Source organism: Coenobita brevimanus, chromosome 100 (genome assembly GCF_032717465.1).
Source record: "Coenobita brevimanus isolate Jiangsu-jjx chromosome 100, ASM3271746v2, whole genome shotgun sequence".
Lineage (NCBI taxonomy): Eukaryota > Metazoa > Arthropoda > Malacostraca > Decapoda > Coenobitidae > Coenobita > Coenobita brevimanus.
Window position 1 is genome coordinate 60,376,025 of NC_137053.1, and position 16,061 is coordinate 60,392,085.

Genomic DNA, 16,061 nt, shown 5'->3' on the forward strand with positions numbered 1-16,061 from the left:
GATGACGCCTCTCTACTTTTTACTCTAACTTGGACTAAAATTGCCGTCTCTCCATCTTCAGTGTAAAGTTGTAACGATAGGTTAACACTGGAATATGATGCTAGTCACGAGGAAGTGCTGTGGAAAGGATGTAGAGCAGTAATATTGTCTTTTCAGGCACTCAGCTGCGTGAAATAAAATGCATATGGACGAAAATCAGGACCAAGTTAAGGTAAAAGGGGCATAGTTTATTTTCGCCGAGGCTAAACAATTTGTAAGTTTATTTTAGTGAAATATTTTTTTCACGCTATATAAATACCTTCAGGTAAGATGTATTCACACTATAGATACGTTCAGAGTGAGTTATATTTCATTAACACTACACATACATTCAGAGTGCCATATAGTTCATTCACGCTATATAAAAACATTCAAAGTATAATATATTCACATTATCTAGATACATTCAGAGTGTTATATTTCTTTCATACTGTATAGACATATTCAAAAGGAGATATTTTTCTTTCACATTACATAAATACAAAGTGAGGTATATTCTTTCTCGCTATATCAGTACATGAACATTCATATATTAAGCGTTATTCACCATACTGCATAAATACATCCACATTAACATTCATTTACACATCGCACTATACCGTAGAAAATACCATATAAACATTACTGAACACTATTTACAATAATATAAATTCGTTCAGTAAAACAACTTATACACATCGCACAGTCGTAGTGTACAGTACATTGTGAACACCATTGAACACACTCACTATATATATTTTTCGTAATTATATAGCAGCATTCCTGTACACATTGAACAGCACCGTAAAATATATGAACACTTATGAACACTCTTGAACACTGTCTCATTCACAACCGAAGGTAATGACGTATATTGGAAAGGAAATTGGTAATACTGCATTTTCTGTCAGTGTCCGTCTATCACTTTGTCTATCCGTCTATTTACCTGTTGGTCAGTGTCTAGCTATGTCTGTCTATCTGTATCTATCTAATTATCTATCTGTATCTATCTGTGAAGCTCCCTAACACCTCTTCCTTACCGGTTTATTCTGGATATGGCTCGTTCATATCCTTGTGTATATTACTTATGCAGTTTATGGCGATTTTAGAATGACTTAAGCAACACAGAACACAATAGTAACGTACTAAATAATTCGCTGAGGAAGAGGTGTTAGGGAACTTCCGTAACCTAAGTCTTGGGAGCGTACTTAAGAATCTCCTGTCAAGCCTTCCTTCTCGTCTTGATGCCTGTCTCCTTAAGATTTTTCAGTGATTAAAGTTTCAGCCTGCAGTCCACTGGGTTTTCTCCTCACTCATCCCCACAGTCTAGGTCTAAGTCTTGGGAGCGTACTTAAGAATCTCCCGCCAAGCCTTCCTTCTCGTCTTGATCCCTGTCTCCTCTAAGATGCCCTGCGTCCCGTTATACAGTCCCGGTCCCGGCTTGAACGTGCTCACCTCCTTGAAGATCTGCACGTGCTTCACCCCCGCCGCGTGCGCTACGAGGCCAGTGGTGTACACGTCCTCCAGCTTGACGAAGGGCACATAAGGGGCGTACCTCACCAGTTCCTTGGCCGCGTCTCGTCCCACTATGTACGCCGGACCGTGCACGAAGGGCGGGTAGAATTTCTCGGGGTATTCGTCCTGTCGGGGGTGGAAGCTGAAGTTAACCCCGATTTTTCAACCCCCTTTTCCAGACGATTTTGTTTGGGGAGACATGGTGAAGAGATATAAACAAAGACTGTAACTAACTCCCACCAGGTTAAATAGTCTCCCCTGTGGTGAATAAAATCGTCTGAAGGTAGCAAGAATACGGAAAATTTCTTCAGATTTAATAACTTCAACCAGATGACGTTCCTATTCATTCAGGCAATATACCCTTAGTTTATTTAACTTCGGAAAATTTAGTTGTATGGAAACGATAACTGAAGGCTTTATCTACCCCCTCCTGTTCAAATACTCTCTCCCTTGCTGAGGAAAATCGTCTGAAGGCACCAAGAAAAAAAGGAAAAAAATACTATTGTTATGGTGGGTTAAAAGCTTCACGCCGATGACACCATATATATTCCCTACTTCCAGATAATTTGATTCATCTTGGAGAGATTTGTGGTGTTCGAGGGGTCAATTAAGGCTTTTTCTAATCCCCCCACCCCCCCAGTTCGAAAAGCTCCCCCTCAGATGCATAAAATCGTCTGGAAGTAGTAAAAATTAACTTAAGACGTCAGCTTGTTCAAGGAGACAAGAGAGCAGTGATTTTTCCTGGGTATTCGTTCGGCTTGTAGGGGAGTCAGATTTTTTAGGTGTGTGTGTGTGTGTGTGTGTGTGTGTGTGTGTGTGTGTGTGTGTGTGTGTGTGTGTGTGTGTGTGTGTGTGTGTGTGTGTGTGTGTGTGTGTGTGTGTGTGTGAGAGAGAGAGAGAGAGAGAGTATCCCCAAACCCCAACTCACCATACTGAGGGCCCACTTGGTGACTCTGAGGGGGTAAGGGCTGGCATCATATCTTCCGTAGATGTACGTGGTGGCGGCACTAGCTCCGGGGGGCACTGGCATCACCTCATCTCCCTGGCGCACACCCTGGGGAAGGAGAGGGAGCGAGGGAGAGGTGTGAGAGTAGGGAGTGAGGAGGAGGAGGGGTGGGAGTAGGGATTATGGGAGAGAGATTAGGTCTTGCTTTTACTAGTGAATATTATTTGCAACTTAACTGCATTCATAGTAAGATTTATTCACACTAAAAATACATTCAAAGTAAGGTTATTTATATTCACACTGTACAGATACATTCAGGTTTCATTAAGACCATTCCGAACGATTGTGGAAACTCATGAGCAAGACAGTTTGAAGGCGTTGTATGCAAAATAATTCGCCGAGGAACAGATGTGACCGAATTACCTACGTCAGCGAGAACACGGCCTCCACCTTTCCCTCCTTACCAGTGGCTTGGGTGGAGTGTCGAGCTGGCGTTGAAGGTAGTGGGTGAGGTGGAAGGGGTTAAGAAGCACGTCATCATCCACCTTGGCCAGGAAGGTGACATCGGGACATCGTGTTACCGCCCACGCCAGCATCGATATCGTCTTGTACGTCAGGTTCCTGCAGTGGGGAGAGTTTCAGGGGGACAAGTTTCGGGGGAATTTGTTACAAGACTTATTTTGTAGCGGGGACTCAAGGTTTGCTGGTTTCTGGGAGGTTTGGAAAGTTTTATTGTAATGGTGATGTGAGGTTAATGCTGTATAGAAATTGTTTGGGAGCTTTATTTATTTATTTATTTGGCATCGTCTTGCATGGTAGGTTTCTGTGGGGGGGTTTCAGTTCTGGCGAGAGTTTGATTTGCTGGCTTGCACGGGAGTTACACGGATCGAGAATGGAGGAAGGTTCAATGGGTGTATTTTCAAAGGAGTTTATGATGTAGTTTCAGTATATTGTGATAGGATGATCTCAGTATATATGATTTTTTTCTGAGCTTTAATAATCCTGGGGTGGCATCACCTGGCATAGAAAAGACCATATGGAGTAGACGGATAAATCGCTGTAGTCAGTAGGCATAGTTCTTTATTAATACTCGCGGTTATCAGGCTAGTGTTTTTAATGCCAGGGAACACCTTACTGTATCGTTTTTACTCTAACTTGGCGTAAAATTGCCATCCCACAATCTTGAAAGCGAACTGTAACGAGAGATGATACTAAAATATGCGCTAGTCACGAAGAAGTGCCATGAAAAGAATATAGAGCCGCAGCATTGTCTTTTTCTGTTATAGAGCTACGGAAAATTTACCGCTAAAAGAGGAAAATCTTGGCATGGTTTGAGTAAAATGCTTATAGTGAAGAGGTTAATGAAGGCCTTACCTAACCTCTCCGAGTTCAGAAAGTCTGTCCTGAGTTCAATAAAATAGCTTGGTTTTGTGAGACTGAAATGTAAAAAAATGTCATCGAAATAAAAAAGTTAAGAATTCAGAAAAGCGTATAAACAGGACCTCCTTCACCACTATCCTTACCCCTATCCCAAGCCTAGCCTTAGTCTAATCCTAGCCTAAATCTTCTCCTAGTCATAGTCTTATCGTAGCCTTAACCCTAACGTAGCATTAGACTTAGCCCAGCCATAGCCCTGTTATAGATTTAAACCTAGCATAACTTTAGTCCTGCCCTAGCCTTAACTAGCCTTGCTTTAGCCATATCTTAGCCTTAGCTCTATCCCAGCATTAGATCTAGCCTAGTCTTGCCTTCACTCAAGCCTTAGCCCTGTCCTAGCCTTAGCCCTACCCTAACCACAGCCCTGTCCTAGCCTATGCCCTGTCCTCGTATTAGCCATAGCCTAGTCTTCTGCCCTGCCCTAGCCTTCCCCTTCCCAGCCTTCACCCTGTCCTAGCAGTATGTCCTAACCCTAGCCCCTAGCCTCTCACCCGTACGAGTCGATGAAATTGTACTGAAGGATATCGCCGTGACTCCGAGCCTCGTTGTCCACAGCCCCCTGCACGTCCTCTTCCTCTGTACCGCCCACCACGAACACCGCTCTGGTAGATAGATAAATGGATGGATACAGAGGCAGATGGATAGAATCTTAGATATATAAGTAAATAGATAAATAGATGGATAGGTAGATGAACGAATAGATTTTAAATTCATCCTTTGAACAGTACCTCTGTGTCCTCCGCACCTAACGCCACAGACACCGGAGATAGATATATGGATGTGTAGATAGATAAATAGATTGTTGCTTTAATTATAGTCTTACGCACCACCACAATCATCATCATCATCATCATCACCATCACCATCATCATCATCCATTCAACAGGTATCAAATCTATTTTAAAAAAAAGCCACTGTTTTTCAGTGTTTTTTTTTTTTTTTCCGGCAGGTGTAGAAAATCTGTAAAAAGTCAGTTACGTATACCAGGAAAGGAATTCTGCCCCAGAAAAAAAATACCAGGATTATTTTAAAGCGCAGTCGTACCTTAATTAGCATCTTCAGGTTTAAAGTTACTGTCTCAGAAGTACAGGACTCAGTGTTTTGTCGATAAGAGTACATTGTCCCTTGGCAAAACTCAACTCCAATTCAGGGTACTAACTTTGAACATTGTGGGATGACGTGTGAGGAGCAGGAGGGGGAGGAGGAGGAGAAGTAAGGAAAGGAAAAAAGAAGAAAAGAAGAGGAGGATGGGGAAGAAGAAGAAGAAAAGAAGAAGGCATATAAGTTTCTGGGAGCGTTATCAAGGCATAGATTTAATTTTTGCAAAGTCTCAGTCTTTCCCCTAAACACGACCTGCAGGTTTACATGCGTGTCCCCAGTTAAGCTCATTTCACTTCGATCACCTTCAGTTTTGCTTCCTTCCGGTGTTTCTCAAAAACTAATTAATATAAACACTTCCAGGTACCTAAGACGCGTGTGGGGGTACCAGACGGGATGGCCCCACGTCTCCCTGATGAAGTCCCGCCTCTCCCCCTGCCGCAGCGCCGTCATCACCAGCGCCAGCACGAAGGGCAGGTCGCTCCGAGGGCAGGCGTAGGGGGCAGGGTCGTGGCGGAACCTGACCCGGCCCGGAATGCTGTTAACTACCGGCCCCGTCAGTCGCATCCGCTGCCTCGAGTGGATGAATCTTTGGAAGGTAAGGGGAGGAGATTATGTATGGAGTAATGTATATGTAAAAAAATAAATCTGGGCCAAGTTAGGATTTAAAAAGAAAAAATATATAGACACGTTCTCAGTCACTTCCCCAAACTGCCAGAGGTCTTACTTGAAGCGGTCGGGGTCTTTCAGGGGGTCGTAGTGGGTGGTGGAATGGGAAGAGGGTAGTTTTTTGTCTTCCTTTTGTAGTCTTTCTTTGTCCTTCTGCTGTTGGCCTTTTCTTGCTGCGTTCTGCTCTCTTTGGCCTTTTCCTTCGTTGCTTCTCTCTTTCTGCGCCACCTTCAGGTCTGTGCCGTACCCTTCTCGGTCTTTTCCTTCTTTGTCGGTCCCCTTTTGTTGATCTTTTCCCTGTGTGATTTCGGTCTCTCCCGCCCCTTTCTTTTCTGTGTCGTTTTCTTTTTGGTCATTTCTTGCTGCCACTTCCTGATCTTCCTTATTCCGATCTGTGTCTTGGAGTCTCAGCTCTTCCTTTGGCTGTCTTCCTCCTATATCTTCCTCTGTATACCTCTCTTTCCATGCAGTCTCCTCCTCATTCTTATCTCCAATCTCTCCTCCTCCTCCTCTCACTTGCCCATCATCACCACCACCCCCTCTCCCTGCTGCCTCGTCTCTGCCAGCCGCTCGTTCCGCCACGTTCCTCTCCTTTAAGGCGTTCCAGGCTTTGTGGATGCTGTTTTGGCGGTCGTTTAGTGTCCCTTTCACGTCCTTGCTCATGAGAACCACCTCATGACTCCTCCTGTAGCTAAAATGTAGTTGTATGTGAGAGGTAGTGCAGAGGAAAGCAAACGGCAAGATATTTAATGGTCCTGTCGAGGCTATTTGTTACAGGGAAGACTATGACTGGTACCTAATTCTGTGAGTTGAAGGCCAGGATACCAAAGCCAGGAGGAGGACGAGGACGAGGAGATTTGTGTCCATTAAAAGAAAATTTTATATATTTATGCCTGTTAAAGATGATTAGATTTACGCCTGTTGTAGGAGGAGGAGGTGGTGGGTTAGATATTTTATGCTTATTAAAGAAGGAAAACGAGGAGGGTTAGATTCTGTTGAAGAAGAAGAGGAGGAGGGTACAAAAGGTGGCTTGGTTCTCGAAATACAGCATCCAAAAAGTGTAATGCATCATAGGGGAAGGTGGAAGGTGGATGGAATATAGAACGAAGAGCTTAGTTTAGGCCTGATGTGTAGGCCTTACGTATAAATTAAAAGGTGACACGGCTTTACGATACATAGCCCACAAATTCTGATGTATGGAGGGTTGGGTTTGTGGAATGGGAGTAGGATTGTGTGACTTTAAAATGATAGGCTTCTTCTTTACCATAGACCATTTGTATGCCCGAAGTAGCACAAGCAAAGGTGGCCCAGTGACTGATGTATCGCGTCCACAAACTCCAGCTCTCGTTAGTGTATCCAGTGAAGGTTGTGGAATGCCAGTTAAACCATAATACAGTGTCTCACTCTACTCGCCATTAAAAAACACACGATAAAAATACATGATAAAAATATATATATATATATATATATATATATATATATATATATATATATATATATATATATATATATATATATATATATATATATATATATATATATCGATGCACTTATGGCTTGAAAATTTTTGGCACTACAGTCACAGGCGTTGCAAAATTCCCACTGATTCTGCCGTAACTTTCAAGAGCCTGACAGAGATTACTAGCAGCAGCATTTACAGCATCATAGTAAGTTATATACTTAATCAAATTGAAATCAAGACATCACGAGCCGTATTGAACATACAGGAAATTATTGGAACCCCCCTGTGTAATATTAACTTTATTTATTTTTATTATATATTTTGTTTATTTTTATCGTGAATACATCAGGGGATACAGTAAAACTTTTAATAGTTACAGTTTGCCATTGCCTTTTACTTAGAGTTATGTTATTAAAATTTACATCAGGAAAGGAAAGGCAGGACCCTATTTTTTTTTTTTTTTTTTACATTACTTGACAGGCGATGGAAAATAATTGAAGGATTTTTTTTTTTTTCCGCGTTTAATTTCGTTTTTGTAAGGTGAACTGCGGTTTAATGGCGTCCAATCCTGGCAGATGTTCTAATATTGGTTGCCATAAAATAACTCCTTCCCTCCGAGGACGTGTTTTTCATTTTCCTCGATACCTTCAGCTTATCGTAGGAGAGACTGTTTTATTCAGCTTAGACTTATTCAGCTTAGGAGAAACTTAATCAGCTTGGGAGAGACATATTCGTCAGAGGAAAGACTTATTCAGCTTAGGAGAGACTTTAACCATCTTAGGAGAGATTTAATCAGCTTAGGAGAGACGTATTCAGCTTAGGATTGACGTATTCAGCTTAGGAAAGAGAGAGAGAGAGAGAGAGAGAGAGAGAGAGAGTTATTGCCTTCATTAACCCCTTCATTACGAGAGCCCATTTCTAAGCTTCCTAGGACTGGGAAATAGGCGTCATCGGAGGGAAGGGGTTCAGAGATTATTTTACCCCCGTGTACTCAGTTTTAAATCAGATAATACGGGTCACTTCGTATTCCCCATGTCGTATTTTTCTTAGCGATTTATTTTGGACTTCAGCATCGTATTTTATTGATGCAGACCACGTCAGTATTGAAGCATTTTTAAGTAAAGAGGATACAGTGGATTGTTAAGGTTTAAAAAGCAAAATAAATCGCCAAGGAAGAGGTGTTGCCAAGGGAATGTATGAAAAATAAATCGCTAAGGAAGAGGTGTTAGGATCTGTGGCCTTGTTTACCTGCGGATGAGGAGGAAGAGGAGGAGGACGGCCAAGGTGAGAAGCCACGGGAGGGTCACCTGTCGCAGCCACCTCACTGCAAACCACCGGGAATGTTAGACGCGTGTGTGTGTGTGTATGTAAGATATATATACAACATGTGAAATAAAAAATAAGATGCAATACGCAAACTAAATCGCCAAGCAACAAGTGCACCTCAGCATTCTCTTCTACCTGTATCCAGACGATTTTATTCAGCTGGAGGGTCGAAACAGAGGGGTTTGAGATTCCCTTAATTTACGATCACTAAAAATTCTTCCAGAGTTGAAAAAAAAAAATCTTCTAGTAATGGCAAGAGTTAATTAAGCTTTACGTCATTGTAGTGGTAATTAAGCGACTTTTAATGAGGGATAAGAGTAGTTCGTAGTGTAGCATTTTTGAAAAGGGCGAGAAATTAGTGTAAAATATGCTTACTTTCATTTATGCTGTCACACATTGAGAGAGAGAGAGAGAGAGAGAGAACTAGCTTTCACCTCTTCTCACCCTTTCTAAGTAAGGACATGGTGACCACTGGCTGGATCCTCGCTCCTTCACCACCGTCTCTTGCTTTTACGCGGAACACAATTTATTCCTGTGTAAAAAAAAAGGAAATAATAATAATAATAATAATTAAAAAGTGGCGTTTATACACTTCATCATCATTATCATCATCATCGTCATCATCGCAGTCATGTAAATAGTGAGAAACTAAATCAACCTTGAACATTATTCACTTCCAAGTATTTTTCATCCTCAACCTTCTTTGCGTCCTATCAGTTTTTTCTTTTTTTTTTAATTCCGACTTTCAATATTTTTTTTTTTACCTTTCCCACAGTCCATTATCTTTTTTATTTACATAGACAATTTTCTCGTTTTGTTTTGTTTTTCTTCACATTTCCCACAGACGATTATTTTTCTGTTTCATGGTGTTGGTGTTCTTTTTCCTCTCACTGACGATATTTACCACATCCTCAAAACTTACTGATCTTATTCCCATGAAAATTTGTGTATGGACCTATGCCTGAAATTTCAAGATACTTTTCCCTGTGTGTGTGTGTGTGTGTGTGTGTGTGTGTGTGTGTGTGTGTGTGTGTGTGTGTGTGTGTGTGTGTGTGTGTGTGTGGACAAGCCAGGAGACGGGCTTATGTTGCTAGTTTATTTTACTCTTGTGCTTCCCTGACAATTTTGTATATCTTATGGTAGACTTTTAAATCATTTTCACTACAAGAGGACTCATAAGCTGAACAAAAACGTCTAATAATAAGAGTAAAATTGAAGGGTCTACACTCAAGGCCTCCTCTGCTTGTCCATCATCATCATCATCATCACTTAAAGATATAAAAATAAACTGCAGTGATAATTCATTTTCAGTAATCTCATCTTCTGCTACTTCTTCGTCATTTTCATGGGAGGGTCATAGCCTTCGTGTGGGGCCTCGCTGAAGTCGCGAAAGTCTATGGGCCTGAAGCACCTCGTTTCCGGAAAATGTTGGTGAGTGATAGACGGACAGGGCCGCTCCTAGCTCTGCTCCCACATCTAAAAATAAAAAAATAATTCAAGGAGACGATTAAACTGTGTTCTATATACCGTTCTGAGTTCTAGCAGTGCAGCTTTTCTCACAGCTGCTATAATTTGCATTTCTTTATTGACAGGTACCTAATAGTTACTCTCATTTTAATATTCATACACTAAATTTTTCTGTAAAGTCCGAATTGGTCATGAAAACCCACGTAATTTTTGCTCCATTTCTCGAGTAATATTTTTTTCAGTGTTTTTCAGGTTGTGTTTACTTCTTGGTATGAACATTGCTATTCATATCGTTCAAGGAAGCTGTCTCGTGGAATTGATATTTCAGTATCGAAATTTCCAGTTCTGGGTTTCAATGATATTTTTTTCCTTTTTTGAGGGGGGCTATTGATTTTTTTTTTTTTTTGGGGGGGGGGGGCTATTGTTTATATTGTATCCGTGGTGAAAACTGCCACTTTTAATTATTTGTACAGGAAATTATTGAAGTTTGGAGTTCATGTGCTGAGTTTTGTTAGAGCACTTGAGGGTCTCTCTCTCTCTCTCTCTCTCTCTCTCTCTCTCTCTCTCTCTCCCCCGTCGTTTTTCGTCAGATATGGCCTCTCAAGGAGAATTTCACCACGAATTATTTTTCACCATTAGCGAAGTCAGCAGTTCGTATGTTAAGCTGCATTATTCGCATTTATTTATTTATTTATTTATTAACTTATTTATGCTCTTTACTGTGTCTTTACTGTTTTTATTCCCCCCCAAAAAAAAAAAAAAATCAATACACTACATCATTTTTTTTTTTTTTTTCCAGACGGGTTTGCAGCTCACGATTAAAGTTGCTTTTTTTTTCGATTTTGGCGTCTGTTTTTTCTTTACATATATATTTGCCTATTTATTCGTTTATTTCCTTACTTATTGGTTTTCTTTTCACAGTCCTCTTTGCTTTAAACTTCGCTATTAATATCGTTCAATGATTATCACGTCTTTTCAAAATTTTTCAAACTTGCAATCCAGCCGTTAAGTTATATTGTTTTCATTATGGCTCTTTCTTTCTCTATTTTCTTTCTCTCTTTTTTTTTCCTTATTCTCTCTCTCTTTTTTTTATGAACTGGTAAAAAAAATAAACACGAGAGCAGATTTCCACTCCACCCTCTCCTGCATACTGCCACCACCCCTCCCACCTGCGCACTGGCTTGTAACATACACTCTCTCTCTCTCTCTCTCTCTCTCTCTCTCTCTCTCTCTCTCTCTCTCTCTCTCTCTCTCTCTCTCTCTCGTTGGAAAGGTGATAAGTGAGAGTGTGTGTAATGTATGTATGTGCCTCAGTTTTTTCATGCATTTCTTTTTTACGTTTTTTTTTTTTTTTTTTTTTTTTTTTTAGAGTCCTCTTCCATTCTTGACTTTCTCTACCGTTTTTTTTTTCTTTTGGGGTTTCGTTCTCTCTCTCTCTCTCTCTCTCTCTCTCTCTCTCTCTCTCTCTCTCTCTCTCTCTCTCTCTCTCTCTCTCTCTCTCTCTCTCTCTCTCTCTCTCTCTCTCTCTCTCTCTCTCTCTCTCTCTCTCTCTCTCTCTCTCTCTCTCTCTCTCTCTCTCTCTCTCTCTCTCTCTCTCTCTCTCTCTCCCTGACCGCGTTTTCACTTATATATATTTCCAGGTAGAACGCCATACTATTTAATTTATTTTTTGTTAGTAAATCATGGGAGCCTGAAAGGAAAGAATGGGAGGAAGGGAGGAAAGAATTGGAGGAAAGGTAGGAGGAGGGGAGAAAAGAATTGGAGGAAAGGTAGGAGGCAGGGAGGAAAGGTAGGAGGAAGGGAGAAAAGAGTTGGAGGAAAGGTAGGTGGAAGAGAGAAAAGAATTGGAGGAAAGGTAGGAGGAAGGAAAGATTTGGAGAAAAGGTAGGAGGAAGGGAGGAAAGATTGGCCGGAAGGGAGAAAAGTGGAGGAAGGGACGAAAGAAAAAATATGTTTCGCCTATTTTCACTGTCATCTGTTTCACTCTACCATGTTTCACTCACTTATTCTGTTTCACTCACTGTCATTCTCTTCTGTTTCATTCACTGTCATTCCCTGTTTCACTTACTATCATTCCCTTCTCTTTCACTTGCTTTTCATCTGTTTCACCTGCCAACACTCACCTGTTTCACCTGTTGTCGCCATCTTGTTTCACCATCTGTGCCTTGTATCTCCATCCTGACCCCCCCCCCCTCAGAACTGGTGGAGAGATGGAGGGGAGGGAGAGCAGGTGGAGGGAAGGACGGAACCGAGGTGGAGATGGAGGGAGAGGAGGTGGAGAGATAGAGGGAGAAGAGGTGGAGAGATGGAGGGAGAGCAGATGGATAGATGGAGGGAAGGAGGGGGAACATTTGGAGAGAGAGGGAAAGGGAGGAGGACAGGTGGAGAGATGGAGGAACAGTGGAGATGGGGGAAAGCGAGGAATGTTACTTTTTACATTTACGTGTATGTTTTGAAGGCCTGGGATTCACTAAAGAAGTTGGACACAGATTATGTATTCATCCCTGTCTGTCTGTGTACAAGATATCTCAGAAACTATTATCGGGATTTCCTTTAATTTTGGCGGGTAGGTGGGCAATGGGTCAAGGAAGAGTTGATGAGATTTTGAGGTGGATTCGGATCTGGGTGCAGGATTGAATAACATTTTTTTTGGCGCTACTGGAGGTATGTGCTTTCTGAGACTGTGTAATAGGGCAGCCTAAGACCATAGAATTATTTATCTGGTAGGAAACAGGGGTGATAGCAGTAAATCATAAGTTTTATTGGTGTTGTCGGAGGTATGCACTTTCGGATGACATTCTAGTTGTTGCTGTTTCCAGACGGCTTTAATCAACTTTGAAAGGATTTGTACCAGTGAAGGGGTTTATTACGGCTATTATGGTTATTTTTATTATAGTGGGATATAGTTATGATGATGATGATGATAGAGGAACATTTTGGGGGGAATTGTCGTACATTTACTTTTATTTAAATAGTTTATGTATCTTATCCAGTGAGTTAGTGAAGGTGATGAATGGTAGGCAGGTAAATAAATATCGAGACTGGGGAGAGAGAGAGAGAGAGAGAGAGAGAGATTTGAGGAAGTATTTTAAAAACCACTTTACTTACCTGATCGATGAGCAAACCTGCACACCTGTCGAGTCAGGTGGAGGAAGGTAGGAGGGGAGGGAAGATCAGAGGGAGGAATGGTGGGGAGAAAGGTCAAGGTGGAAGAGACGAAGGGTGGGGAGGTGGAAGGAAAGTGGAAGAGAGGCGGAGAAGGTGGAGAAAAAAATAGGAGAGGATATAGAAGGAGGAGAAAAGGAGGGAAGGTGGGGGAGAAAGAGAGGGAAGTGAGGGGGGGAAAGGTGAAGGAGAAAGGAAAGGAAGTAGGGGGAGGGGGAGGAAGAAATGGAGAGAAGTGGGTAGGGGGAAGGTGGAGGAGAAAGAGAGGGAAGTGGGTGGGAGGAAAGGTGGAGGAGAAAGAGAGGGAAGTGGGGTGAAGGTGGGGGAGAAAGAGAAGGAAGTGTGAGGGGGGAAATCTGAAGAAAAAAGAGAGGGCAGGTGGGGGAGGGGGAGGAAAGGAAAGTGAGAGAGGGAGTGTATAGTGAAGCACAGAAAAAAGCAAACAATAACAAATCTATTAACACTTCACTTGCCAACAGTCAGGGTTTGGATTAGATTGATGTCCTCTGCGGGGGTGTTTTGGTCACTTTTGTGCTCCTGTGACGGCATCGTTAGTGAAATGTAGTTGTCATTACTGAAAATTCGTTCTTCATATGGATTTATCATTGTGTGTGTGTGTGTGTGTGTGTGTGTGTGTGTGTGTGTGTGTGTGTGTGTGTGTGTGTGTGTGTGTGGTGAACATGCAGTAAATGATGCCTGACTTGTGAAAACAAAACAAAAAATGAGTAAAAATAAAAAAATGCATATCCAAGTGTAATTTACTATAAAGGGTTGGCAACGGTAATAAAATATACATATTAGATAACGGAGGAATTATCACGTTGTTGAATTGCATTGCCTTTGTTTCTGTTAGGAGAGAGAAAGAGAGAGAGAGAGGGAGATGGGTAAGAAGGTGATTGTAAAACAGGTGTTCGCGAATCCAACCTACACTAGTTACGGTCAGAATACTCCTACCACCAGCACACCTGTCTACCCCCTCTACACACACACACACACACACACACACACACACACACACACACACACACACACACACACACACACACACACACACACACACACACACCTCATGACCCCTGACCTACGCACCTGCCTCACCCACACACCTCCCACACACATCTGCTTCATCTCAAGACTGCCCTGAGCTGCAAACCTGTTCTCTCTCGCACACCTGCCGCACCACACATTGCTGTCACTCCCACACCTGCCGTACACTACACACCTGACGGGCTCCACACCTGCCTCACACACCACACCTGCCTCACACACCACACTTCTATCCCACGCCACGCACATCTGCTCAAACAACACACCTGCATCACATCACACAATTGTCTTAACCTTCCTCCACACGCCTCACACACTCCACACCTGTCTCACTGCACACGCGCACACATACCTGCCTTACTTCAACACACACACACACACACACACACACACACACACACACACGGAAAGAGAGAGAGAGAGAGAGAGAGAGAGAGAGAGAGAGAGAGAGAGGAAGAAATCTAAACACTGAGTCAAGATACAAGGAAAAGAGGAGGAAAAGTAGAAAAAGCAAAAACTATAAGAAATGAGTAAAAAAGAAAATGGAAGAGGCAAAACAGAGAAAACTGCGAGTGATGGGGGGACTAAAACAGAAATCACAAGCTTCTAAAGCATAAGTTAGAGCGGGAAGGGCACTGTTTACATACCTTCTTTTTTATGTAGAGGCAGTTTCCTGACCTTTATGCTGTACATGTGGGTAATTATCATCATCATCGTCATCAGCTTTGTCGTCATCATCATCAACTTTGTCATCATCATCATCATCATCATCATCATCACTTTAGCTTATATCACCACCATCATCATCATCATCACTTTAGCCTACATCACCATCATCATCATCATCATCATCACTGTCGTTGAAAGGAGTAGGCAGGATTCAGGTGGAGAAAAAAAAATAGAAAGCGCAGAATTATGGGAACTATGAAAGATATTCCTGCGCCATTAGAATCGACTTAGGGACCTTGGCACTACATTAGACTGTTTCGTGTCTTAGTGTGGGGGAATGGTTGCGTGCTATCCTTGTCATTCACACATAGGATGGGGGTTCTTGATACCACTTCGTGCGATGAGGTATTTGTGTGTGTGTGTGTGTGTGTGTGTGTGTGTGTGTGTGTGTGTGTGTGTGTGTGTGTGTGTGTGTGTGTGTGTCCTTAAGAGAGAGAGAGAGAGAGAGAGAGAGAGAGAGAGAGAGAGAGAGAGATATCCCTCATCCTTGCTTTACATCCGTTCTATCTCATCCCTACCTCCCCCCCACCCATGACGACCCCCCCTTCACTTACCCCCCCTCATCCCTCCCCCCTGATAATACAATGGGCTGTATTTCTATTTGGCTTCGGGACTTTCCTAACACCTCTTCCTTAGCTATTTATTTTGCCCATTACGCCTTAATAAAACTTGTATGTTACTGTTTGAAAATGTCTTCCAATTATCTTCCCAATTCCGGATGAAGAAAATTGAAAACAGACGAAATACAATGAAATCCTTATCTCTGTCATTGAACGTTTCAGATGGTTTCGATTTTTCCCTTATTTATTCGTCAGACTCTGGAAAATACTAATATCGTCAAGAAAAGGACACTCAGAAGCCTCCTATGTCGTCTACACCGTTATTCTCGACGTTCCCTAACACCTCCTCCTTACCGGCTTATTTCTAGGTATGGTGTGTTAATGTCCAGGGTGGCCCGTGTATAAGGATTTCTCGTGTGTTGTGGGGACGGCTTAGTGGTATTAGTATCTGCCCTGCATCATTTATTCACTTCCTACTCCAGATGCCACGCCCACGCCCACACCAGCCGACTGAGCAGCAGCACATGAGATACTACCACGCGCGTTTCAAATGAAGTGCTATTTCCGATCCACCTTGAGTGATAGCATGGTTATTTCTGCAGTCCTTGTCGCTTTAGGAAAT

General features: G+C 42.2%; 1 protein-coding gene across 1 annotated transcript; it reads right to left on the reverse strand.

Annotated features, from left to right (window-relative positions):
- Positions 1-1,179: 1,179 nt before the first annotated feature.
- On the reverse strand, positions 1,180-13,652 carry LOC145414670 (beta-1,4-mannosylglycolipid beta-1,3-N-acetylglucosaminyltransferase brn-like). Its single transcript, XM_080284188.1, has 7 exons — positions 13,577-13,652; positions 5,742-6,075; positions 5,382-5,603; positions 4,408-4,518; positions 2,944-3,100; positions 2,462-2,587; positions 1,180-1,659 (listed from the first exon to the last, which is right to left on the reverse strand). Exons 1-7 carry the CDS (start codon positions 13,650-13,652, stop codon positions 1,351-1,353), a joined length of 1,335 nt encoding a protein of 444 aa, XP_080140314.1. The 3' UTR covers positions 1,180-1,350.
- Positions 13,653-16,061: the final 2,409 nt, after the last annotated feature.